The 26,110-nt window shown below is 48.6% G+C and overlaps 2 protein-coding genes across 9 annotated transcripts in view; one reads left to right on the forward strand and one right to left on the reverse strand.

The window, feature by feature from the left end:
* CYP21A2 (cytochrome P450 family 21 subfamily A member 2) overlaps positions 1–26,110 on the reverse strand; it is a 194,576-nt gene that overhangs the window by 67,367 nt on the left and 101,099 nt on the right. The window lies entirely within an intron of this gene.
* TNXB (tenascin XB) overlaps positions 1–26,110 on the forward strand; it is a 121,159-nt gene that overhangs the window by 15,231 nt on the left and 79,818 nt on the right. For all 8 annotated transcript variants that reach the window (XM_083600262.1, XM_083600264.1, XM_083600263.1 and 5 more), the window contains exons 2-3: positions 23,360–23,810; positions 24,836–25,510. In XM_083600262.1, coding sequence (XP_083456388.1) covers positions 23,369–23,810; positions 24,836–25,510 — 1,117 coding nt within the window. In that variant the 5' untranslated portion in view covers positions 23,360–23,368. The remainder of the gene's footprint in view (positions 1–23,359; positions 23,811–24,835; positions 25,511–26,110) is intronic.

Genomic DNA, 26,110 nt, shown 5'->3' on the forward strand with positions numbered 1-26,110 from the left:
GTCAGTTGGGAGTTGAGGCTTGGGTGTTGGAGAAGGAAGAGGGTGGAATAGGCAGTGGGTTGGTCGAGTTGTATTGTGAGAGAGTGAGAGGAATTGTTAGGTTGAGGCAGATAGTTGGTTGGAATAATCAGTTTGGAGTTGTTAGGAACTAAGTTTAGGAAACTGACAAGAGAAAAATAAACTGCAACCATACGCTGGTTCCTGCATTTAAAAATAAACTTGATTATTTGTTTATGTTAACAACTGTCTGGACTCCGTGTGTCCCTGTGAGAAGCGGGGTGGTGGCAGCGAAGAAAGCAACCGCAGTGGTGGCACAGGGTCAATAGACCGTGAAACGTCCAGGGGCCCTGTGTGATCGCCACACATACGCTTCAGGTTTCAGACTCCGCTAACCCAGAAATAGTACCTCGGGTTAAGAACTTTGCTTCAGGATGAGAACAGAAATCGTGCTTCGGCGGCGCAGCGGCAGTGGGAGGCCCCATGAGCTAAAGTGGTGCTTCAGGTTAAGAACAGTTTCAGGTTAAGAACGGACCTCCGGAACGAATTAAGTACTTAACCCGAGGTACCACTGTATTCAATTGTCCGAAATTTGCACTGCTCCAAAATTGGCAATGCAGTCCAGTCAAGTGCACCTAAAAAAAATAATGCATATACTGGGGTTAGGTGTGCATCAAAATGCATGTTTGTGAAAATAACATACAGATTTGTGTTGCGGTAGGAGAAATGGCTCTGCAGAAAACCAAGTGTGTAGTAAGCAAAATTGCACAGAAGCATATGTGAAGGGAAATCGGCACTGATCTGCTGATGAATTTTCATGAGGACTTAAAAAAGAAATGGCAACTGAAGTAGAATATGAAGAACTGAATTTAAGATTAGAAAAAAAAGGATTAAAATTGAGGGTCATGTGTACCTGGAACCTCCTGAGACACATACGGGGTCCTTGTGGAGGAGTCCTGCCTGTGAGCCAGGAAGGAGGGAAAGAAGCACAGCATCTGTTTGGAGGAGGAGAGGACAGAAGGCTCTTGTGTGTCGGCCATTGGTTCAGGGCACAGTTCCGACCTCTTCACTTCCCAAGGAAATGGGCCCTGAAAGAGCCTTTCTCTCCACGGACTGCTGTGCATGGAGCCCAGCTGGCAGTCAGAGAGAGAGAGAGAGAGAGAGAGAGAGAGAGAGAGAGAGAGAGAGAGAGAGAGAGACAGCCTTGAAGGAGGGAAGGTTGCAGCAGTGGGAGATGGAGAGGGCCTTTCACCCTCAGCATTTGGGGTTCATTTTGAATGAGGGTGAAACATGCTTCTTTTCAGAGCTAGGTTTCAGCCACAACCACATGTGAAAGAGGCGAAATGATGTAAAGAGTCCCCCTGGGCATCTACAGAGTGCCCTTTCCTCAGCACTGAAAGTCAGAAGAACCTGACGGATCAGGCCCACCCGAGTCCAGCATCCTTTTCTCTCGCCAGGCACCTCTGGGCACCCTCAAGAGGTCGCTGCCCCTTGTTGGAAGGCCTTCAGAGAGGGACAGCCCCCCCCCCCGGGCAAATGGGCTGCGTTGTCAGGCTGCTCTGACCTCCAGGAAGCGGCGCGTGTCCAGGGCGACGTAAACAGAGAGAAGTCTGCCAGATACCGCTTCTCCCATCGCCTGCAGGAAGAGGCCACATGTGGAAACGTTCTCTTTGATGAGGCTCTTAAAGCGCAGAGGCTCCCTCGCCTTTGTTCTTTGCAGGTCTTGTTGATGTGAATCTGATCTGGAACGGGCTTTTCACTGATGGATGGTTGTGGGGGGAGAGAAGAGTCAGGAGATCCGGGGGGCGTTGTGTAAGTCTGTGTGTGAGTATTAGTTCGGCCGGTACCAAGATGGAGTTACTGCTCCCATAGCAGGGAGGGATCCAGACTCCCACTATATCACCAGTTATTGAATTTATTACCCGCCTTTTCTCCACAAGTTCTGCCAAGGCTCCGATGATGCCTTCCTCTTGTGACATAAACAGAGGGAAGCCTCATAGCCTGCAGGTCCATGCTGGGAAAAGCCACACATTGAAATCCACACTTTGATCCAATGCTGTAAAGGCACACAGGCCCTCTTGGTTGGTTCCTTTTTTGCTTGCCCAGAAAACATGGGTCCAAGTGGTTTACTGCTTGTCCTGTGCTTTCTAGGTATGGGCCCAAGCAGGTTTGCCTTTGCCCTGCCGCTCCCCCCACCCCGCAACCCATCTTTTAGCACTAAATCAAAACAAGCGTCTATTTGCAGAAAACCCAATTGCTGTTCGTTCTGATTCAGCGCTAAACTGTGGTTTCCCCGGGGGGGGGGGGGCAAATGGAAGTGTGGATGATCCCTCAGACTAGAAGCTGGGCCTTTGCTAGTTGCTCTCAAAGTAGACCCATTGAAATTAATGGATATATGGCTAACTGGGGTTCGTTAATTGCAGTGAGCCTGTTTAATTCATGCCTAATCTGTTTAACAGTGGGACACGGGTGGCGCTGTGGGTTAAACCACAGACCCAAGGATTTGCCAATCGGAAGGTTGGTGGTTTGAATCCCCGCAACGGGGTGAGCTCCCGTTGCTCTGTCCCTGCTGCTGACAACCTAGCAGTTTGAAAGCACGTCAAAGTGCAAGTAGATAAATAGGTACCGCTCCGGCGGGAAGGTAAAAGGCGTTTCCGTGTGCTGCTCTGGTTCGCCGGCTCCCTCGGCCAATAAAGCGAGATGAGCACCGCAACCCCAGAGTCGGCCACAACTAGACCTAATGGTCAGGGTTCCCTTTACCTTTAATCTGTTTAACCCATTAATTGCAACGAGTAGAACTAGCATTGGCTACAACTAGAGGCAGATTTAAGGGAGCATGACCACAGGGCGCCACAACTGTGACGGACAACGGAAGGAGAGAGGGGGCTGAATTTTGGTGTTGCATAGGGTGCAACTGGAATTCGAATGTCCAATGTTCGTCATTGCTATAACCCTCAGCTTTATTCCTTGCAGGGGTGCCATCTCATAGGGGCCGGGCCTTTTTGGGCCCCCCAATAATTTTTGGGTGAGGGCTGCCCCCCCCGCAGTATTCAAAGGAGGCCAAGCACAGAGCCGAGCTCCTCCTCATCCTGCCACAGAGGGCAAGGAATGGGGAAGAAGACCCCCGACCCCCCCCCCATGGCAGCGGCAGGTGAAGGAGGGGCTGCCTGCTACTGAAGCTGCTCTGCCGCAGTGTTTGGCTCCGCTCCTTGTCTCCTCCCGATGTCCTGATGCCCCATGTGCAACATCACCCCAATTCTCCCTTGGAAGTTGCCGCCTGATTCCTTGCAACCTCTGTTGGTTTGAATCTAGAAAGCGAAATGGGTTTTTATTTGATGTCAAGGAGATGTTGTCTAAACCGGGGGGGGGGGGGGGCGGTGATCATGAACTCAGCCAGTATAAATAGCCAGGAATTTGTTAGAATGGTTCCAACTACATTAAAAAATGGTTTGGTCTTTTTAAGGGAAAACAGGATCAATGGGTTAGACGGATTAAGGAAAATGAAATGTGGCTCTGATTAGTGGAGTCATTTGTTGTTGTTTGAAAGTGCTGTAAAGGATAAATTAGCATATTCTGTTACATAGAAGATGCTTAATGTTATTCGTAGAATGCATTGAATTTTAAAGAAATGTAATCTTAATCCTGAAATACTGCTGCTGGGGAGGAGGTTTATATTACTTTTGTAATAAGGCTTGGTATGGATATGTGTGTGTGTGTGTAAAGCAACCCATGACCATTAAGTCCAGTCGTGACCGACTCTGAGGTTGTGGCACTCATCTCGCTTTATTGGCCGAGGGAGCCGGCGTACACCTTCCGGGTCATGTGGCCAGCATGACTAAGCCGCTTCTGGCAAACCAGAGCAGCGCATGGAAATGCCATTTACCTTCCTGCCGGAGTGGTACCTATTTATCTACTTGTACTTTGATGTGCTTTCAAACTGCTAGGTTGGCAGGAGCTGGGACCAAGCAACGGGAGCTCACCCAGTCGCAGGGATCTGAACCGACGACCTTCTGATCGGCAAGCCCTAGGCTCTGTGGTTTAACCCACAGCGCAGCACCACCCGCATCCCATATATATATATATGCATGCCAGTAGTGAAATGGACTTGCTGCCTAGATTCCAAATCTTAAACTCTGGTGATGACTTTCTCACTATGGATGGGAGATCAGTAATAGAATCATAGAATTGCAGAGGTGGAAGGGACTCTGAGGGTCATCTAATCCAATGCAAGAATCAATAATCGCAAACAGACCAATTCTGCACTTTCTGACACAATAAGAGAAACGAAACACAGCCACCCTTCGAAATTCCCACTTCTCTGAATTTTGCAAGGGAAGCAAAATGTTCAAAATGGCAGGTGCTGGGTGCCTTAAATTATGTCTCGAGATGCACATATTGTTGAAAATGACGCACAGAAATGCAATAGAGAATTGCTTTGCAAAAAGAGAAATTGCATACTAGGCAAAGCTGTGTCTATTGAGAGAAATTTTCACTAAAATGGTGAGGAACCAGAGTTGCCCAGCCATGCATCTCACTCGCCTTATCTCAGTTTCAGGTGTCCCGACTCTGAGCTTTCCCAAAGCCAGTGACTGCACCACTTTAACCATGGCCTTTTGACACCTGAGATATGTGTTTTCGAGGTCCACCCTATTCCTGTGATTATACTCTGTCTTGATTTCTTGTTAATCCTAAATTTCGAATTGTTGCAACCTGCTCTGTGACTTGTTGGCGAAGGGTGGGTGAGAAATGATTTAACAACAACAACAATAACAACAGCCCCATGGCATGTAAAGGGTCTGGATCTTCTCCTCGGTTCTTGACGCTTTCCCCTTTGAAGGCGCTGGCTTTGGGCGGGGACCTTGTCTTTTCACAAAAGAATTTAACACACAGTAAACAGCTCAGAGAGGATGGAGCTGGATGCTGATAGAGGCAGGGCTGGGAGCCCATCCAGCACTTGCTGAAGCAGGCAGGCTGTAAGGTATCCCAATGCATTGCAGAATTACATCCGATGTGAGGCCCTTTATTGTCCAGCTGTAGTTATATTTCTTTAACAAGGGAGGGAGGGAGGTTTCAAGCCTAGGGATTGTTGCCTTTGTCCTAAAATAAATAAATAAATCCAGTCCTTACCTAAGTCTTTCTCACCCCCGTTCCACACAAGATTAACAGAGCACTTCTGGGCCATGCATGCGATAGGCACATAGCTCAGTTGCTTAGCGCATGGTGCTGATAATGCCAAGGTTGCAGGTTCGAGCCCCATATGGGACAGCTGAGTATTCCCGCATCGCAGGGGTTGGACTGGGTGACCCTCAGGGTCCCTTCCAAGTCTACAAGTCTATGGTTCTATGATTAGGACAGGGAAACCAAGCCTGATGAGGAATGGTTGAAGGAGTTGGGTCTGTTTAGCCTGGAAAAGAGGAGACAGAGAGGAGATTTGATAGCCATCTTCGAATATCTCAAAGGCTGTCACATGGAAGGTGGAGGAAGCTTGTTTTCTCCTGCTCTGGAGGGTAGGACCTGAACCAACAGATTCAAGTTGCAATAAAGGAGATTCTGGCTAAACATCAGGAAGAACTTTTTGATGGTAAGAGTACAGTTCGACAGTGGAACAGTCTCCCTCGGGAGGTGGTGGACTCTCCTTCCTTGGGGGTTTTTAAGCAGAGGTTGGATGGCCATCTGCCATGGATGCTTCAGTTAAGATTCCTGCATTGCAGGGGGTTGGACTAGATGATCCTCAGGGTCCCTTCCGACTCTGCTGGAAACCGCAGGAGGGGAGAGGGTTTTTGCGCTTGCAGGTTTTCCACAGGCATCTGCTTGGCCACTGGGAGAAAAGGATGCTGGACCAGGTGGGCCATTGGTCCGATCTTCTTATGTTCTCAAAAAATCATGCAAGGCAAGTATTAAGGCAGGCTTGCTATGTTCGCACAGAAATTTGTTTTTAAAGCAAAATTATAGCAAGCGAACAGAAATAAATGCAGTGACATAAACGTCTTACAAAAGCAGAGAGTGATCACCGTGGAATTCATCAATTCTTTGTGTCGGTGGATGTTGCTCATTTGTGTTTGCGATTTTGGTGTTTATTGTGCATCTTATTCGCCATATTGATAAAGGTAAAGGTAAAGGGACCCCTGACCATTAGGTCCAGTCGTGACCGACTCTGGGGTTGCGGCGCTCATCTTGCTTTATTGGCCGAGGGAGCTGACGTACAGCTTCCGGGTCATGTGGCCAGCATGACTGAGCCGCTTCTGGCGAACCAGAGCAGTGCACGGAAATGCCGTTTACCTTCCCGCCAGAGTGGTACCTATTTATCTACTTGCACTTTGATGTGCTTTCAAACTGCTAGGTTGGCAGGAGCAGGGACTGAGCAATGGGAGCTCACCCCATCGCAGGGATTCGAACCGCCAACCTTCTGATCAGCAAGTCCTAGGCTCTGTGGTTTAACCCACAGCGCCACCCGTGTCCCACCATATTGATAGTGATGCTTTAAAAAGCTCTCTGTGAGCTGGCAGCCTTTAACTAGCCTTAAGGAACTTTACAACTGATGGCAGATATTGAGGCCATGTCAATGGGCTGCCGATCAGGATGGCTGCGTGTATTACCTCCAGGATCAGAAACAGTGCTTCCTGGTTTCTTGGAATCGCAAAGGGGGAGAGCTGTGCTCTTGTGCTCATTTCCTTCTTGTGGGCTCTTTCCCAGAAGAGGCATCTGGTTGGCCACAGTGATAACAGGGTGCTGGACTCCATCAGCCTCTGGCCTGATCCAGCAAACCAGGCTCTTCTTGTGAGCTTGTGTCACTGCATCTCGTGGCAGCAGCTTGCTTCAGTTTTGCAATGCGTCCCGTGAAAAAGTGCTAGTCAATTCCACTCGGCTTGACCTACTGTCAGGGTCCTGGCTTATAAGAGAGGAGATGGATAATTTCTCTCTATCTCTCACCTCCTTTCCTCATACCGTTCGTGATATTTTAATGAACAGAATATGTGCATTTGGAACCTTTGACCACCCTGGAAAAAGTCTCTGTAGCAGGTTCGTGTGGCCTCAGCAATGGGCACCCACCCCGATAGCTCCGCCCGCAATGCCTTCGCACAAAAGATCCGGACCTCATACACACATGCTTCTCTCTTCCTGGCAACAAGCCCCCCCTGCCAGGAAAACATGTGAAAGGGGCCTGTCGGGCAGGGCAAGAGATGGCGGCTGGCCTGGCTGACTCACATTTTCCCGGCTCCTTTTCCACTGCCTGGGATCGCAGCTGGTCTGTGGGGGGTTGATTAAAGCAAAGCAAAACAACAAATAAGGAATAAGTCAAAGGAAGCCCTGCACACAGCAGGATCTCACAGATGGTCACTAGAACGGACAGGTGGGCTCTGCAACAAAATGTTGCGGCGTGGGGGCACTCCTGCCATCAAGCCAGCCATGTCTGCTTTCCAGACACTCCATTCCTTTCTCCCTATTTATGTTTCTGACACATTCTGTGCCCACTGAGTATTCTCAGTCCTCACTGGGCTGCTCTATTTGTAGGGGGAGGGAGAGATGCCACTGTAGGGGTTTAGACGAAATAATTTTGGAACTCCTGCAGTCTTTGTGATTTCCCCTGCATGTGCTGGATGGTGCTGTTTTGGCTTCGTAAGGAATGGCACTCAGAACATTAAGCATGTTTAGGAGTATATCAGAGGGGTGAGGAGCCCCACACACAGAGGGCAAACACTGCCTTCCAAGCCTCTCACTTGGAACTACCCACAGACCACACCCCCCCTCCCTTTTGTTATGTACTGAAGTTCTCACCCTGGGCCAGCAGGGGGATACTGTAGATAGTTTTCACTCAGGTCCACATATGCAAATAAGGGATTGAAAGTGACGTTCAGTGATTGGATAGTTACAGAAAGTGGTTACAGTTGCGTTGTACTGGAGCTCTATATAAGCAGGCTGGCTGAACCCTTCAGTTCAGTTCTGTTCTGGTCTGTGAATAAACAAGAGCTGTCTGAAGAATCGCTGTGTTGTCTGATATGTTCACCCACAACTTAACACCCTTGGCCACGCCCCTCAATTGCCTTGCTTCCTGGGATAGCTCACTTGGTAGGACATAAGACTCTTAATCTCAGGTTTGTGTGTTCAAGCCCTACTTGGGGCAAAAGATTCCTGCATTGCAGGGGGTTGGACTAGATGACCCTTGTGGTCCCGTCCAACTCTTATGATTATATGACTTAAACCCTCCTGGAAAGTTTTTTGCCTGACTGGAATATGCCCTTGAACTCTGAGCATGCCTCTTCCCTGCCTGGAGGGAGGATAGAGTGTGTCTGTAGAAACTAGCCCGGATGTACAGAGGTCAAATCTGTGTTTGTTCCTCTGCCCACTTTTGCTTCAGGCCCCCTCTTACCCCTGGCATGTGGCCCTCAAGAGTTTCCTCGAAGGGAATGTGGCTATCGGTCTCAAATCAAATGGCTTGTCAAAGTTTGCTGCTCTGCTTGTGGGCTGAGAAGTTGCGGGGACTGCAGTGGTACCTCGGGTTAAGAACTTAATTCGTTCCGGAGGTCTATTCTTAACCTGAAACTGTTCTTAACCTGAGGTACCACTTTAGCTAATGGGGCCTCCCACTGCCGCCGCACCGCTTCCGTGCAATTTCTGTTCTCATCCTGAAGTAAAGTTCTTAACCTGAGGTATTATTTCTGGGTTAGCAGAGTCTGTAACCTGAAGCATCTGTAACCCGAAATACCACTGTATTTCTTTGGTGATGCAGTTCTGCTTTGGGGGTGACGTGGGTCAACTTGCTCACAAGCCACTGCAAATCAGCACAGACAATGCTGAGAGAGAGAAAACCGTTCAGCGTAAGGCAGTGTCATGCAGTTTTCTGGAGGGTGCATGCAGAATCGGTTCGTGGTGGACACTGAGTCTGCTTGGGCCTTATTATCCCATTGGATGAACTGAGAGAAGATCCCTACATTACACCCACCCACCCACCCACACACCCTGTGGCTGCCCATGGCAAGGGAAGAGAAACTATTTCAGGACTGGCTGTCTTGCAGAATCTTGTCTGCTCTTATCTGGGATCTGTTATGCCCCCTGTGTCTGGAAGGGCACAAGGCAGGGAGGCGGAACCAGAAACAGGGATAGGCGGAGCCAGAACCAATGACAGGCAGAGTCAATGACAGGCAACTCCCCATTTACGTGCAACGCCAGAACCCGTAAGTGGCATTTAGAGGGGCAAAAATGGCCCCCAAAAGAACGTGAAAATGGCACAAAGCAGAACCTAGCAATCCCACAAGGCTTTTTCATGTGCAATCCCAGGAGAGTTTGCGCTGACCTTTGCAGTCTGCGGAGAGTTGCAGTTCGAGCAAGGCAATTTGGAGGGAGTCTGATAAACGCTGCTGGGTTTTTTAAAGGGTTTTCAGAGGTTCAGAGGGTGTTTGCAGGCTTTCTCAATGGTGTTCCCAATACAGTGGATGCTCGGGTTGCGAACATGATCTGTGCAGGAGGCACGTTCGCAACCTGCAGCGCCGCGTCTGCGCACGTGTGGGTTGCAATTCGGTGCTTCTGCGCATGCACAAAGTGTGATTTAGCACTTGTGCGCATGCGCAACCGCCGAAACCCGGAAGTAACTCATTCTGGTACTTCTGGGTTTTGGCGTGTCCATAACCCGAAGAAACGCAACCTGAAGCGTCTGTAATCCGAGGTACAGTGGTACCTCTGGTTAAGTACTTAATTTGTTCCGGAGGTCCGTTCTTAACCTGAAACTGTTCTTAACCTGAAGCACCACTTTAGCTAATGGGACCTCCCACTGCCGCCACGCCGCCACCACACGATTTCTGTCCTCATTCTGAAGCAAAGTTCTTAACCCGAGGTATTATTTCTGGGTCAGCAGAGTCTGTAACCTGAAGCGTCTGTAACCCGAGGTACCACTGTATACACAATTCCGCTTACACATGGGGTGCCTCGGAACATAGCCCTCGCGCAAGCGGGAAGTTGCCCGCATGTATGAGTTTATTGCATTTATACCCCCCTTTTATCCTCCTAGGAGCTCAAGGGGCCATACATGGCTCCCCTCTTGCTCATTTAATCCCCACAACAACCTGGTGGGGTAGGCTAGGCTGAGAGGCAGTGAGTGGCCCAAGGTCCTGTGTCTGAGTGAGGATTTGAACCCTGGTCTCCCAGGGCGTAGTCTGATACGCTAACCACTGCACCACAACTTATTCTGGTTTTGTCTTCCCTTCCGAGTTCTGCAAGGGCAACACTGAGACTAAGGGGGAGGAGGCTGACAGCCATTGCCCCCCCCCTCCAGGCTGGTTGTAGGCAGGCAGATGGGGGCTGCCTGGAGGCAGAACGAGGTTGGTGGGGCAGTGCCCCATTTGACCTCATGCACCAGTCTCCTCTGTTCCCTGGGAATGGTTTGAAAGCCCCCTTTGTACTACATCAAGCTGGTTTCTTGCTGTAGGATACGAGCCGGTTTGCAAACATGTGGAAGCCAAGCTGGCCCCTCTGACAGACACTTAACGTCTCTTGGACGGACAGAGGGGTTCTCAGGCCTTGGGCTGAATTTTTTTGGCGGTGATGTGGAGGAGGAGGGGGGTTGGTCCTAAATTTCAGCTGGGATTAAGGGAGGAGGGGGAATCTGTGGCCGGACCCAGAGCTGTGTTTGCACTGATCTGAAGGATGTCATTAGGGTTGGCTGTTTACAGTCCTCTTTTCATTAAGAGATCTCTGTTTCCCGGGCCAAAGGACTGCTTATAGGAGGATTAAGACAGCGGTTATTTAATTTGGACCTGGGATTTTCTCAAAGGTCAAGTTTTGTTTGTGCAAATATGAGACAGGGGTGTGTTTTTTTGGGGGGGTGTATGGTGAGGATAGTGCACTGCAGAGGGATGGATTCCACACATCCCGTCCAGCCGAAATGGGGCACACAGGTGAGGCCCTCTCTCAGGGTGCTAACTCAGAGGTTGGAGCAACCTGCACAGCCACAGCTGGCCAAGGGGGCCTTCAGGCACCAGATGGCATTTTACTTTATTTTATGGTTTGGGAAGCAGCATAAACTTATGGATGTGCTTTGCATGTATTGTCACTCCCAACCGCTATACGGTGTACCTGTGAAAAGTCAATATAGGAACATAGGAATCTGCCTTATATTGAACCTAAAGCATTGTCAACACTGACTGGTTGCAACTCTCCAGAGTTTCAGGCAGTCTTACCTGGAATCAGAGAATTATAGAGTTAGAAGGGACCCCAAGGGTCATCTAGCCCAACCCCGTGCAGTGCAGTAATCTTTTGCCCAACATTGGACTTGAACCCATGTCCCTGTTGTTAAGAGTCTCATGTGCTACCAACTGAGCTGTTAGAGAAGATGCCAGATATTGAACCTGAGGCCTTCTGCATAATAATAATAATAATAATAATAATAATAATAATAATTCTGCTCTCAAAGCAGATGTTCTAGCACTGCTGAGCTGCGACCCTTCCCTTATATCTGACAGGAAGCTGGGGTGTTGTTAAGATAAAAGCTGGACCCTCAGATTAAAAAAACTTAAGTTCCATTGTTTTGTGTTTTCGTATCGCAAAGCGCACTGTGATCCTCATATGAAGGGCGCTATAGTAATTTAATTAATAATAATATAAATAGGCACCACGTTACAGCAACAGCTCAGTTTCCTGAACCGGGTTGGGAATTATTATTCATTATTTCATTATTTGTTAAATTTGTATAGCACCCTATACCTGTAGATCTCAGGACGGTTCACAACATAAGATTGCAATATAAAAAAAACACAAAACACACAGTAAAAATAAGAACAAAGACAACCCAATACAGTGGTACCTCAGGTTACATACGCTTCAGGTTACATACGCTTCAGGTTACAGACTCCGCTAACCCAGAAATAGTACCTCGGGTTAAGAACTTTGCTTCAGGATGAGAACAGAAATCGTGCTCCGGCGGCGCTGCAGCAGCGGGAGGCCCCATTAGCTAAAGTGGAGCTTCAGGTTAAGAACAGTTTCAGGTTAAGAACGGACCTCTGGAACGAATTAAGTACTTAACCCGAGGTACCACTGTAATGCCCTCCCTTCCCCAACACATTTAAAAGGGGCTCACACTCCTTCTGGGCTTTTTGTTTTCCCCTTTTTAAAGCAGGAGGTGTCAAAACATTACCACACAGATTAGTGTCTCAGAGCGGCCGTGGTTATGGTCTCTGTTTGCGTGCTGCAGCAGGTTACAGGCAATAAACAGGTTAATTAAACCCAGAAGCGCTCCCCAAGAGACCCACGCCACATGGCCACCACATGGCCTCATCCCCACCGCCACCCATTCACAACCCCAGATGTGCATGTTGTAATGCTGTAGTAACTCAGGAACCCAGGAGTTGGAGCAAATGCTCTATGAGGTAAGTTGAAAGAATCTGAGGACGGGGTGTGTGTGTGTGGAGCGGTTGGCAGTTTACTTCAGAAATACTGAACTATATAATTGCGGTTTCCTTCAGGCCACACAGGGTGCCCTTGACGGAGATAAGATTTGAACCAGAGTTTTATGGTTTGCACGCTCGCTCCCTCAGGATAAAGACATGCCTGGCTTTTTAAGTGCGGTCAGAGTGGTTTGGAATGCAGACAGGTTGCATTCCGGCGCATTGTGTGTGCAGACCACTTAAAACGTCAAGGTACGTCTCCCCCTGTGGCTGATCCAGCCAACAGCTACCGCACAGCTCAAATGGGGAAAAGGTCCGTAATTTACCTTCTCCTCCTCATGGAGGGTGTCTGCCGCCGCACCGCCAGAGCACGATTTCTGTTCTCATCCTGAAGCAAAGAAGAAGGCCACATAGAAAGGCCCAGGGGCCACATCCCCCCCCGCTCCTGAGCCTGAAGTCCTTTCTCCCTGATCCACCCTCCACTGTCATTGTTGCCAACTGTTGCTGCTCCTACGCCATCATTCCCACCAGCTGCTTATTTGCGAGGCAGCCACTGAGCAAAGAGACTGGGCCGATTCCTCGCTCAATGCACCACTGTAGTCGCTTGCTTGGTCATCCCCTCTAGGCCAGAGGGAGAGGCAGGAGAGCACACTGTTGCAGTGGTGAGGAACAGAAGGTCCCAGGAACTGTTGCCAGTGGGTGCCTGAAGGGTTCCGACCAAGCCAACCCTCGACACCTCCACTCACGACTCTCCCATGCAGGCGGAAGGTCCCTGTGAGCTATAGACTTAACTGTAATACCACTATTCTAATTATAGCTGGCACTGCGCCCAACTAAGGCAAGTGAGTCATACTGCTGTTCTAGACTGCTCTTCCACAGCAAAGTTGTTCCAACCATTTTGGCCTGGCTTCATCTCTGAAATATCTGAAAGTTACAGGGAACCAGGCAGAGGGCCTTCTCGGTAGTGGCGCCCTCCCTGTGGAACGCCCTCCCACCAGATGTCCAAGAGAACAACAACTACCAAACTTTTAGAAGACATCTGAAGGCAGCCCTGTTTAGGGAAGGTTTTAATGTTTGATGTACAGTGGTACCTCAGGTTAAGTACTTAATTCGTTCCGGAGGTCCGTACTTAACCTGAAACTGTTCTTAACCTGAAGCACCACTTTAGCTAATGGGGCCTCCTGCTGCTGCCACGCCGCCAGAGCACGATTTCTGTTTTCAACCTGAAGCAAAGTTCTTAACCTGAAGCACTATTTCTGGGTTAGTGGAGTATGTAACCTGAAGCGTATGTAACCTGAGGTACCACTGTATTACGGTATTTTAATATTTGGTTGGAAGCTGCCCAGGGTGGCTGGGGAAGCCCAGTCAGATGGGTGGGGTATAAATAATAAATTATTATTATTATTATTATTATTATTATTATTATTATTATTATCCTGACAGCCCCCCAGTTCATTACCTGGCATCTTCAACTGAAAGTGACTGAGATAAAGGGTTGTCGGGTGAGAAGCTGAAGAGCAGCTGTGAGCCAGGACAGACAACTTTGGGGTAGATCGGTAGTGGGGAACCATGGATGCGGCCCTTGTGGTTTCTCTACATGGCCCTTGGGCACACACCCCACTTCCAGACCACCCCTCCCCTCACAGAGCACCCTTAATAGCCACAATTCCCAGAATTATTTTTAAAGCGCTTTAAATGGGTGGTGTGTACTCCAGCCTTTTCATCGGTAGGCTCCCCCCTCCCATTTTTTTTTGTTTTTTTTTAATAGATAAGCCAGAGGCTTATAAAATTTTGTGAAAGTGGCTCTGGAGAGGCTTTCCACCCCACTCCGATATTATCAGAACCTGGGGTCATCCAGTGAAACGGATCAGCAGGAGATTCTGGACAGTCGAAAGAAACACTCTGCTTCACACGCCCTGCACAGATAACTTAGGAATTTATGAACACCCTGATGGGATGATAGCCACAAAGACATAACAAGAGCCCTTCTGGGTGGGTGAAATGGCTCATCTACTTCCCACTGGCCAACTCAGATGCCTTTGGGAAGCTCACATGCAGGACCAGAGCACAGCAGGACTATCTCTGTGTTTGTGGATCCCAACAACTGCTATTCAGAGGCATATGGTGCCTCTGGCGGTGGAGACAGAAAATATCCATAATTCCTAGTAACTGCAATGTAATTAAAACTAGGGTTACCAGATGTCCCCGGGGGCAGTCCCCGGATTTGCAAATCTGTCCCCTGACAAATTCTGTCCCCAGAATGTCCCCAGATTTGCAAATCTGTCCCTGGGAAACGTGGCAGCAGCAGCCTCAGCAGCCCGGAGCCAGCCTGGTAGCGCAGTTGGCTCTGGCTGGCTCCAGGCTGCTGACTGCCGCTGCCACTGCCAAAGGGGAACCGGGGACACCCGGCAGTACAGATCTCCTGCCCCCGTCCCCCTTTGTTTTGACAGATCAGGGGAGGCTCGGGAGCCACGGGGCGGCAGCCATTGCCCAGTTTTTTAAAAACTCTGCACATTTATGTTTCACAGGGTGTGAAAGAAGGGCTTTGCACCTTTATACAATATGCATGTTTGCTTGGGCCCAGGGTCTTTTGCCTCACCATCCCCACTACTGACTCCCTGCTGCTACTCAGCTTAAAAAAGAAAAGAAAAGAAAAGAAAAGAAAAGAAAAGAAAAGAAAAGAAAAGAAAAGAAAAGAAAAGAAAAAAGTGTCCCTGGATTCATTGAAAAAAATCTGGTAACCATAATTAAAACTCTTTGAACATATTAAGCTACCCATAGGTATGTTCTGGCTGTTTCTCTGCAAGTCCCTGCACCTTGTATGGTGACCATCCAAGCTCCCGTCACAGAGGCTGTTTTGCTTCATTTTAAAGCAAGAGAGGTTTCTAACTCTTTTGAAGTTATGAATTTCTTCCAGTCATTTGGGATCATTGGTGGAGGGATGAGACCTCTACACACACACACACACACACACACGTCCTGCTCCAGTGCCTTGAATAGCTGGGCTGACGTATAGATATGTAGCAGGTCACAACTCTCCCAGCCCCCAGCCCTGATTTCCACGCCAAGAAAAACCTCCCTTCCTAAATTTCCGTTTATGAGGCTGCTGCAAAAGACCATTAAAATGCTCTTAGCGCTGGCGATCAGACAAGCAGGGTGCAAACTAAAAATAAAAGGCGTCAACAAGCATAAAAGAGTGTCCCACCCCTGCTAGGGATGGAGAAACCTGACAATTTCGGTTTCTCTCAGCTTCGTATTTTCCCCAATCTTTTCGGTTCAGTTCTCCACATCCGTTTGTGTGTGTTTTTAAAGTCTTAGTAAAAATTCATTTTGTTCCATACGCACATTTTCTACTGCAAAGCAATATCCTTTAATACAATGCATTATTGGATATCGCTTCGTTAGAGAAAGGTAAAGGTAAAGGGACCCCTGACCATTAGGTCCAGTCGTGGCCGACTCTGGGGTTGCAGCGCTCATCTTGCTTTATTGGCCGAGGGAGCCGGTGTACACCTTCCGGGTCATGTGGACAGCATGACTAAGCCGCTTCTAGCGAACCAGAGCAGCGCACGGAAACGCCGTTTACCTTGCCGCCGGAGCAGTACCTATTTATCTACTTGCATTTTGATGTGCTTTCGAACTGCTAGGTTGGCAGGAGCAGGGACCGAGCAATGGGAGCTCACCCTGTCGCGGGGATTCGAACCGCCAACCTTCTGATCGGCAAGCCCTAGGCTTTGTGGTTTAACCCACAGTGCCACCCACGTCCCATTTGGTTAGAGAACGGTGGTGCAAAATAGCGAGAAGTGCTAGTTTCAAGGGATGCCTTCGCTTTGGTGCTCCTGTTCTTTCGGAAAGTGTGAAGTAGGCAGATTTGCAGATAGATTGTGCACCGAATGGAAGTTTCTACCCCTTCCTTTCTCAGAGCATGCACAGAGTGCTTCCTCACCCCACCCCAGCTCACTTCTCTGCCTGAGGAACTGTATCCTGTAAAGAGGTCCCTTGGCATCGAGGTCTGTTCTGTCCCAATTCAGAATCCTACTTAATCCCCCTTCAGGCTGGACGTATGGTTAGGCGACAGAATTGGCTTGTGGCGGGAAATACCGGGCCGATGAATCAGCACCGACACTCCTGCCCCCACCCAGCACGTGGCGGTTATGTGCGGGGGGGAATGTGTGGGTCGGATTTATCGGAAGGAGCATCAATACCAATCGTTTGAAACCTCTCTCAGTCAAAGAGGCGGCCTGGGGGCTGAGGGGAGAGGGGCAGGCCGGGCCTACCGAATCCTCTCAGATTTGGCGACGGTGGCGTTCTAGAGAGTTTGCAAATGGAGGGAAGGGAAATTTGGAAGGCGAGGCGCCTGGTGCTGCTCTCCTGCTGAGTCCTTCTGTAAGAGGCTATTCATATTGTAGCATGAGAGGAGAACAGGCGTTTTATTTACTCCCAATAAGTAACGGAGCAGCCCCTGGAGGGAACGAAGGGAAGTCCAGGAAAGTTTATTGGAAAATTGCAGCACTTCAGGCCAACAGCTGGAATAATAATAAAGCTGGTGCAGGAGCTCAGATGTTTGTTAACTCCCATGGATTCCAGCAGTGCGCTGACCCGAAGGGAGAGGGGAAATGTTAATTCCCCATTATAGAGTAAGGTTAATTCAGGATAGGGTCTCTCGCCACCATTCCCCCCTCCATTTCTTAGACCAGCTGCATGGCAGGCAGAAACTCTATTGGTTAAGCTTTCTTCATCATCTTCTTCCCTGTCAGGAAGCATCAGCTGCTGGTTTTGTTTTGTTGTTTTGTTTTGTTTTGTTTTGTTTGCTGCCTTGTGGTTGTTAAAAGGGTACTTTTGAGGGGGGAAGCAGGTGGGTCCTAAAAATAGGTATCCCAGGTGTCAAAGGCCAGGCTAAGAAATAGCATCTTTGGCGCATGACTTCATTGCCCTTGGTGACTTCAAGATTGAGTTACTGCTTTGCACTCTATGTGGGGCTTCCCTTGAGCTCGATCTGGAAGCTGCAGCTACTACTGATTGCTGACCGGAGCGAGACCCTGTCAGCATGTAGCACCTCTGCTTAGACATCTGCGCTGGCTGCCAATTTGATGCTGGGCCAAGTGCAAGGTGTTAGTATTTAAATTCCTTAATAGCTTGGGACCAGTTTATGTGCGAGATGGTCTTACCCCTTATAAGCCCCCTTGACCACTTCAGTCTGTGGTGCGACATAACACTTGTTCCGCATTGGTAAGAAATACATCTTTTCCTCTATAAACCTACACTTTGGAACTCCCTGCTTATTGACACCAGGCAGTTTCCTTTGCTGAACTCTTTTTAGCGCCTGGTTAAACATTTCTGTTCAGGCAACCCTATCCAGACATACAGAATGAGGTGTGTAATCTCTTATAGCTTATTGTTGATCTTATTTATCTTTTGAGTCTTTTTGCATACCTGTTTTTAACTTCTATTGATATTTTTCCGGTAAGCCACTAAAAGGCTTTACAGTGGTACCTCTGATTACGAACTTAATTCATTCTGGAGGTCCGTTCTTAACCTGAAACCGTTCTTAACCTGAGGTACCACTTTAGCTAATGGGGCCTTCCGCTGCCGCTGCGTGATTTCTGCTCTCATCCTGAGGTAAAGTTCTTAACCCAAGGTACTATTTCTGGGTTTGCGGAGTCTGTAACCCGAAGTGTTTGTAACCTGAGGTGTTTATAGCCTGAGGTACCACTGTATTACAGTCAAGCGCTTATATGAGTTGTATTCGACTGTTACTCACAGTAGATACATTGAAATTAATGGCTCTAAATTCCTGTTTTTTTAATCTTGATGGGTTTACTCTGAGTAGAATTTCTGCTGAATACAATCCTATACATTTTGTTAAATAGATGAAAAATGCTGAAAGCTATGCAATGAAGACTGGGGCGGATTTAGGGCTACGTGAGTGGTGCACAAGCACTGAGCATTGAGCCCAGGAGGGCGCCGCCTCACAAGGTACTAGGTCCTAGAGTCCTCCTGCCACCTTCCCAAAGCTTAGTTAGCTCTTTTCCAGCTTTGGGAAGGAGTTAGGATTGCTCTGGGAACTTGCCAGAGCCTTTTGCCTCTTTCCCAAAGCTGGGCCTTTCCATACCTGCTTTTGGGAAGGCTGGGCGAGGGCTGGGAATGTTGGTCTTGCACAGGGCGTCAGAGTACCCAAGTCCGCTGCTAATGAAGGTGCCAGACACACTTCTGTGTGGAGGGAACTAAGGGGCTGCCACAGAGAATTCCCTCTCCTGGGCTGCCACCCCCTGAGATTTTGACGGACACTTCCTCTGCCAACGTTAACACCTGAGAGGGTCTGCAGTGAAGAAGGTGGTCTTTCAGGAATTGAGGGCCTAAGTCAGGCATCCCCAAACTTGGCCCTCCAGATGTTTTGGGACTACAATTCCCATCATCTCTGACCACCGGTCCTGTTAGCTAGGGGTGATGGGAGTTGCAGTCCCAAAACATCTGGAGGGCTGAGTTTGGGGGTGCCTGGCCTAAGTCATTTAGGGCTTTAAACATTAATGTAAGCACCTTGAACCTGGGGCAAAGCTGGCAACCATTAAATCAGCGAATTCTAAATGGAGCCCCAACCAGTAATCTGCCTGCTGCATTTTGGACCCACCTAGAGCGCAGTGCACTAATCCAATTTGGTAGCTACCCAGAACCTGGAGTACAGTGACCAATTCATTTCTGTGCAATAAGGGACGTCGGTGGTGAGACAGTCATAGCTGGAAATAGGCAATCCTAGCCATCAAGGCCATTGACAGTGTTGAAGAAAATTTAATGAAAATGATGTACCGTTGGTATATCACCCTGGTTAAACTAGCAAAAATGTATAGAGTAGTTAATAAAATGTGTTGGAAATGTAAAACAAAAGATGGTGAATTTTTCCACATGTGGTGAACGTGTGAAAAAATGAAAAAATATTGGGACATGATATATAACGAAATGAAAAAATTATTTAAATACACGTTCCCAAAGAAACCAGAAGCATTTTTGCTAAGGATAACAGGGGATAAAAGGAAGATTACCAACTATTCATGTACGCAACGACTGCCGCTAGAATCTTAGTGGCTCAGAAATGGAAATCCCAAGAAATCCCAACTTTAATGGAGTGGCAGACAAAAATGTTTGAATACATAGAATTGGTGAAATTGACTTATAAGATCCAGAACCAAGAAGAAGCAAAGTTTGAAAAGGATTAGAGTAAATTTGTTGAATATATACGGAGTAATTGTAAGAATTTAAAAACTGTAGCAGGATTAATGTAAATCTTGTGATGTGGATGGAGTGTAAATAAGAAACTGTAAGAAAAGATGAAAACCATTGAAGGGATGGAAGGAAGTCCGGGCGCAATAAGGCGCAGGGTAAATAAGAAGACATACAAATTTTAGAATGTAAAAGTATTTGTTTTATTTGTTGTTGCTATGAAAAAGCAATAAAAAGTATTGGGGGGGGGGGAACAGTGTTGGATCCAGGAGTTTGAGGCCCAGGCGGCTACAAGTAAGGAAATCCCACAACCTCTGGAGGCAGGTCAATCCACGGCTGTGCTGCAGACTGTTGTCACAAGGAAGCTTTAAGGATAAGATTGAGCTCCCTCTGTCTGTCCTGGCCCACTCTTATCTAATCCGTTTCTCCCCGTCTACCCTGCCAGCTTCCTCCACCATATCTGACTCCTGGCCACGTCTCTGCTTGCATTTCAGAGCACTCTGTGGCTTGTCCTTCCGCCCCCCCCCCCGCCCCCTGCCGTGCACTGCTGTTCCTACTTCCCAACTGCTGGCTTTGGCGAGCGCTATGGGATCCCTGTCATGCCTCTGTTTTGCATTCCTGCTGTCCACATCAATGCGATTGGAGATATCCGCATTGTGCCTAACAATTCCCTAGCTGTTTTTTTTCAAAAAAAAATCCACTGGTTGTGCTGCTGCAGGAGCAGGCGAGAAAACCACCCCTTTCAGTGGGTTTCTCCAACCGAGGTTGCATCAAGGAGCAGCCTCTCTCTCTCTCTCTCTCTCTGTGTGTGTGTGTGTGTAAGAGAGAGAGAGAGCGGTTTTAACACGCGTCAACAGACATGAATTTTCCTGAACTTCACAGTTGTTTTTATTTACTAGGAACAGCTTCTGTTGGCTGGCTGGTTGTTCCTGGTTAATCACTTTCCCCTTAAAAAAAACAAACTTTAATTTTGTCTTCTGGATATCTTCCCTCCTTTTAATTAAGTGGGGTTATATTTAGGGGTAAGGGACGCGGGTGGCGCTATGGGTTAAACCACAGAGCCTAGGACTTGCTGATCAGAAGGTCGGAGGTTCGAATCCCCACGATGGAATGAGCTTCCATTGCTTGTTCCCTGCTCCTACCAACCTAGCAGTTTGAGAGCACATCAAAGTGCAAGTAGATAAATAGGTACCACTCCAGCGGGAAGGTAAATGGCGTTTTTGTGTGCTGCTCTAGTTCGCCAGAAGCAGCTTAGTCGTGTTGGCCACATGACCCAGAAGCTGTACACCGGCTCCTTCAGCCAGTAAAGCGAGATGAGCGCCGCAACCCCAGAGTTGTCCGCAACTGGACCTAATGGTCAGGGGTCCCTTTACCTTTATATTTAGGGGTGGATAAATCAGTCAAATGCCGTTTCCCCCAATCCCTCATTTTTTCCAATCTTTTTTCCACATTTCCCCAGCAATTCATCCATGAAAATTCATCAAACTCACAACTCCAGTTCTGCCCAAGGCTTTGATGTATAAATCAGATTGGCACATAAGGCAAGCGACAGGTTACAAGAATCAGCAGGTGCACGAGAGCTTAAATACATGGTGTGTTCAACGCTCTGTGGGTTCGAACCTGGCTTGGATGTAGCTGCCCTGTGATTGAAATTGAGGGCTTGTCCTCACTTCCGCTTGTCCTGTGCCTTTAGAAAGCATGGGAGGTTTTCGCACTTTACTAGACTTGGATCCCAGCAGCTTTCCCCTTTCCCCTCTCCCTTCGCAGGGAAAACCTGCTCTTTAGTGCTAAACGGGAGCAAATGCCTCTACAGAGAAAACCTGCATCACCATTTACTCCGATGGAGCACTAAAGAGTGATATTCCTCTGGGGAAAGCAATGAGATAAGCGGAAGTCTGAATAAGTGCTCAGAGAGGGAGAGTTATGGCACAGAAACACAGGAAACTGCCTTATACGGAGTCAGAGCCACTGGTCCATCTAACTCAGTATTGTCTACACAGACTGGCAGTGGCTCTCCAGGGTTTCAGGCGGAAACCCAGCCCTGCCTAGAGATGGGACCTTCTGCATGCAGATTGGATGCCCTACCCCTGAGCTCCATCCTTTCCCCTACTAAGCAGTCATGCGTCATTCATTGCGCACCCATTTCCCTTTCACACACTGTGGCTACCAAGGAACATTTTATGCCGAATGTTTCAAGGTTGGAGCTTCTATCAACTCTGCTGTTTGCTGACTTAATTTTGTTTTTAATCTTCCTGAGCCACCCTGAGAGCTTTGGCTGAAGACTAGCCAATAAAGAACGAACCTTAAACAAACACATATTTTGAACTGTGGGTAACCCATTGTCGGACAATTATGTTTTCCTAACGTAGCTTTGGCCAAAAGCACCATCCCCCCTCTTGGCTATTACATGAAAGCTGATGCGGTGTAGCGGGCAGCCAAGAAGTTGAGCAGTGAATGAGGAGGTCCATGGTTCAAATTTCGCCTCAATCATAAACGGGCCCGGTGATCTTAAGTAAGCCACTCTCTCTCAGCCCATCTAGTCATAGGAGCCAACTTCTAGGGACCAAGGTCCCCTTGGGCCCTCCAATAAAATTACCCCCCCCCCAATGTTGATGGGCATTGCCATTCAAATGGTATGGGTGTGCCCATGAGGGGGAAGGCCTTACCTGGGCCCCCAAATATTTTATTAAAGTTGGCAACCCCTAAATCTAGGACAGCATCTTGTTCTCACCATGGCCAACTAGACACAAGATGGGCATGAGCCAACAGCTCTCTGCCTACCTGCTATTCCCAGAAACAGTGGAGATAGAAAAAAATTATGGCATCAACCTTTGTAGGGAGCAGTTGACCTTATTAGATGCCTCTCGCCAGAGTAGACATGGGAGTAGCCATTGCATGCAGCTAAATGCAGAACTGTCCAAATCATGCAGAACAGGGATTGAGAATACCTTCATTCCTCCAGAAAGGTATGCTGTTAATTCTCACCAGCTCTAAACCAGTGGCCATGACAGTGACAGGATGAGAGACTTTGGAGTGGCATATGGTTCTTTATAATTAAAATAATAATTTATTATTTATACCCCACCCCTCTGGGTGACTCCCAACAGAATATTAAAAACACAATAAAACATCAAATATTAAAAACTTCCCTGTACAGGGTTGCCTTCAGATGTCTTCTAAAAGTCAGATAGTTGTTTATTTCCTTGACATCTGATGGGAGGGCGTTCCACAGGGCGGGCGCCACTACCGAGAAAGCCCTCTGCCTGCTTCCCGGTAACCTCACTTCTTGCAGTGAGGGAACCACCAGAAGGCCCTTGGAGCTAGACCTCAGTGTCCAGACTGAACAATGCGGGTGGAGACACTCCTTCAGGTATATTGGGCCGAGGCTGTTTAGGAGCAGAGACAGGTGTGCTGGCATAGTCTCAGATTGCTTGGTATAGACCTGGGAGGAACAGACTTATGGAACTGTGGGAAGGAGGAGATCTTCAGCCTCCACAACTGCCTCATAGGGACAAAAACTACTGAGAAGAATTGCTGTGCTCATTAAGCCAGGCAACTGTGAGCAGGCCTTGTTTCTCCTAACATATATACTCTCTGTGATTTATTGCTGGCTAGCTCTGTGACAGAGTGTGAAAGAAATATTAGAAAATAGGACAGAAGTACTTCCATTGTAATCAGGAAAACAGATGCAATATTCCACACAACCAAATGCACCTTCAGATCCATTTTGTTGGCCCTCATCCATCCATCTGTTTTTGTTGCCATTTCCCTCACAGGTCTAGAGCATGGGGAGACAACCAAGACCCATGCCCTTCCTTCTGTTCCTCTTCTGGCTGGGGACCTCTTGGGAGGCGCATGTGCCCCACCGGGTCATCCCCTCCAACGCTACCGTTTTCTCTCATATCTACACGATAAAGCTGAAGGGAGATGGCACCGAGGATGAGGGAGCCTCCTCTGCACCCCAAGAGGCGCTGGGCCCTCCTGGCTCCTCCAGGGGAGGGGGCCTGTACGAGCACACGCTGGAAGGGCCAGACCAGGAGCATGTGGTCTTCACACACCGCATCAACCTGCCCCAGCAGTCCTGTGGGTGCCCACCTGGCACTGAGGACACCCAGGACCTCTTGAGACGGCTGCAGGCACTAGAGAACGAAGTGCGGTCACTGCGAGACACCTGCCAGGCTGGGGGAGGCTGCTGCCCTGCGACCAGCAGTTCCCAGGCTAGTACAGGTAAGGCCTTGGAGAGGGTATGCAGCACTGAAGTGACCCCCTTAGGGCACAAGGAAACCTACCTCACCGGGTTCTTGTGGGGATGAAATGTGGGTGAGAGAGAAGCCTGTATGCCACTACAGTTTCTTCCAAGGGAGGAAGACTCAGAGCCTGGGGAGTGGTGGTGGGACACTGATGAGTGGTCAGAGGGAGAAGACTGGGATGAGGAGGTGTCAGAAGCTGAAGATGTAGCCGGGTTTGGTGAGCTGGGAGACTCTGTGGCAATGTCCAGAATGAGAGGCAGAAGTTGAAGCAGGAGGGAAGTCAAGAGGTATAGATGAGTCAGGCTGGTAAAGAGTCACAGGTGTCTCCCACTCCTACTGCGACAAGCTCTCCTCCCCTCTGGTCTTCCAGAACCAGAAGAGGCATGAAAAGGGCAGGGGAGAGGTTGGCTTCACACAAGCACAGTCTCTGATTGCTTGGAAAAAACCCTGGTGATGATGGGACTTGGGCAGCTGTGAGGAGGTGGGAACCTTCAGTCTTAGCAACTGCTTCATAGGGGCATGGCCTACTGAAGATGAGCTGCTGTGCTCATTAGGCCTGACCCTTCTGTTTCTATCGTGTTTTTGCTAATAAAGAGTTAACTTCAACTTGCACAGTGTGGTTTACTGATGGCTTGCTCCTGACAGGCGTGATATATAGGCAATACAGTCGTACCTTGGTTCTCGAATGCCTTATGACTCAAACATTTTGGCTCCCGAACGCCACAAACCCGGAAGTGTTCTGGTTTGCGAATGTTCTTTTGAACCCGAACATCCGACGCGGCTTCTGATTGAGTGCAGCAAGCTCCTGCAGCCAATTGGAAGTCACATCTTGGTTTCGAACATTTTCGGAAGTCAAACAGACTTCTGGAACAGATTCCATTCGCGAACCAAGGTATGACTGTATGTGCAAATAAATAAACCCACAAGATGTTTAGGTGTGGCCTGGCTTTCAATCCCTGACCCCCTTCTTCCCTTCCCTACTTTCTCTCGCCCCTCACCCAGGCCAGACGGACACCCGAACCTTATGCTCAAACCATGGTTCCTTCGACCTCTCCCGCTGCCTGTGCGAATGCGAGGCAGGCTGGAGTGGCCCCACCTGTGCCGAGCCAACCTGCCCAGGTGGCTGTGGCGGCCCCCAGCGTGGCAAGTGCGCAAACGGGCGCTGCCAGTGCCGCCCCAGCTACTCCGGTGCCCGCTGTGAGGAGCCGCCTTCCTGCCCAGACGACTGCAACGACCAAGGGCGCTGCGTGGACGGGCACTGTGCCTGCTTCCCTGGCTACTCTGGACCTTCCTGTGCCAACCCGGCCTGCCCACAGGACTGCCAAGGTCGTGGCCGATGTGTGGATGGGCAGTGCGTGTGCGACCCTGGTTACTCCGGGCCCGACTGCGGGAGCCGAGCCTGCCCCAGCAACTGCAACCGGCGGGGAGAGTGCCACAACGGGCGGTGTGTCTGTGAGCCTGGCTTCACGGGCCCAGCCTGTGGAACCAAGGCCTGCCCCAACGACTGCAACCAGAGAGGCCGCTGCCTGAAAGGAGCCGTGTGCGCCTGCCACAAGGGGTATACCGGGCCGGACTGTGGGCAACTGGCATGTCCGGAGGACTGCAGCGGCCGTGGGGAGTGCCAGAATGGAGTGTGCCTCTGTCATGATGGTTATTCGGGAGAAGACTGTTCCATAGGTAGGTAGGAAACACCTCAAGACGAAATCACTGTGGCCCAGTGGCTCAGGGTGTTGGGCCAGCTTCTCTTGCCCTCAGGCTATTTTGCAAGTTCCTCAGGCACTTCAGGTCAAACCCTGATGCTTGCCAACCATGTAAGGGAGAGGAAGCTTTTGTTTTTCATAAGGGAATAGTTATCTTGTTCATCAATGGTAGGCAGCATACCAAACAAGCTTTTACATCCGGTATGAAAAGGTCTCTGATTTAGTGCTCATTTTTATTTCGTTTAGGTGTTCATCCACAGTATTTTTTGTGATTGTAATTTTTTAATAATTATACATTTTTTAAAAAAATTCATTACATTTACATTCATTTAAAAAAATGTCTGCTTTTAATGTTTCATTTTAAATTGTTGTGGCCCGCCCTGGGATATTGGGGTGAAGTGCAAGCAATTATTATTATTATTATTATTATTATTATTATTATTATTATTATGTTGGTTTTTAAATCTGTATTGAGGTTTTTGTTGTTTTGTTTTTTAAACAATGTTTTTTAATGGTGTGTACATAAATCACCTTGAGGTGAATGTAATTCGTGAATAAAATCATCTTAATTATCATA

Source organism: Podarcis filfolensis (genome assembly GCF_964270895.1).
Source record: "Podarcis filfolensis genome assembly, chromosome: 2".
Classification (NCBI taxonomy): Eukaryota; Metazoa; Chordata; class Lepidosauria; order Squamata; family Lacertidae; genus Podarcis; species Podarcis filfolensis.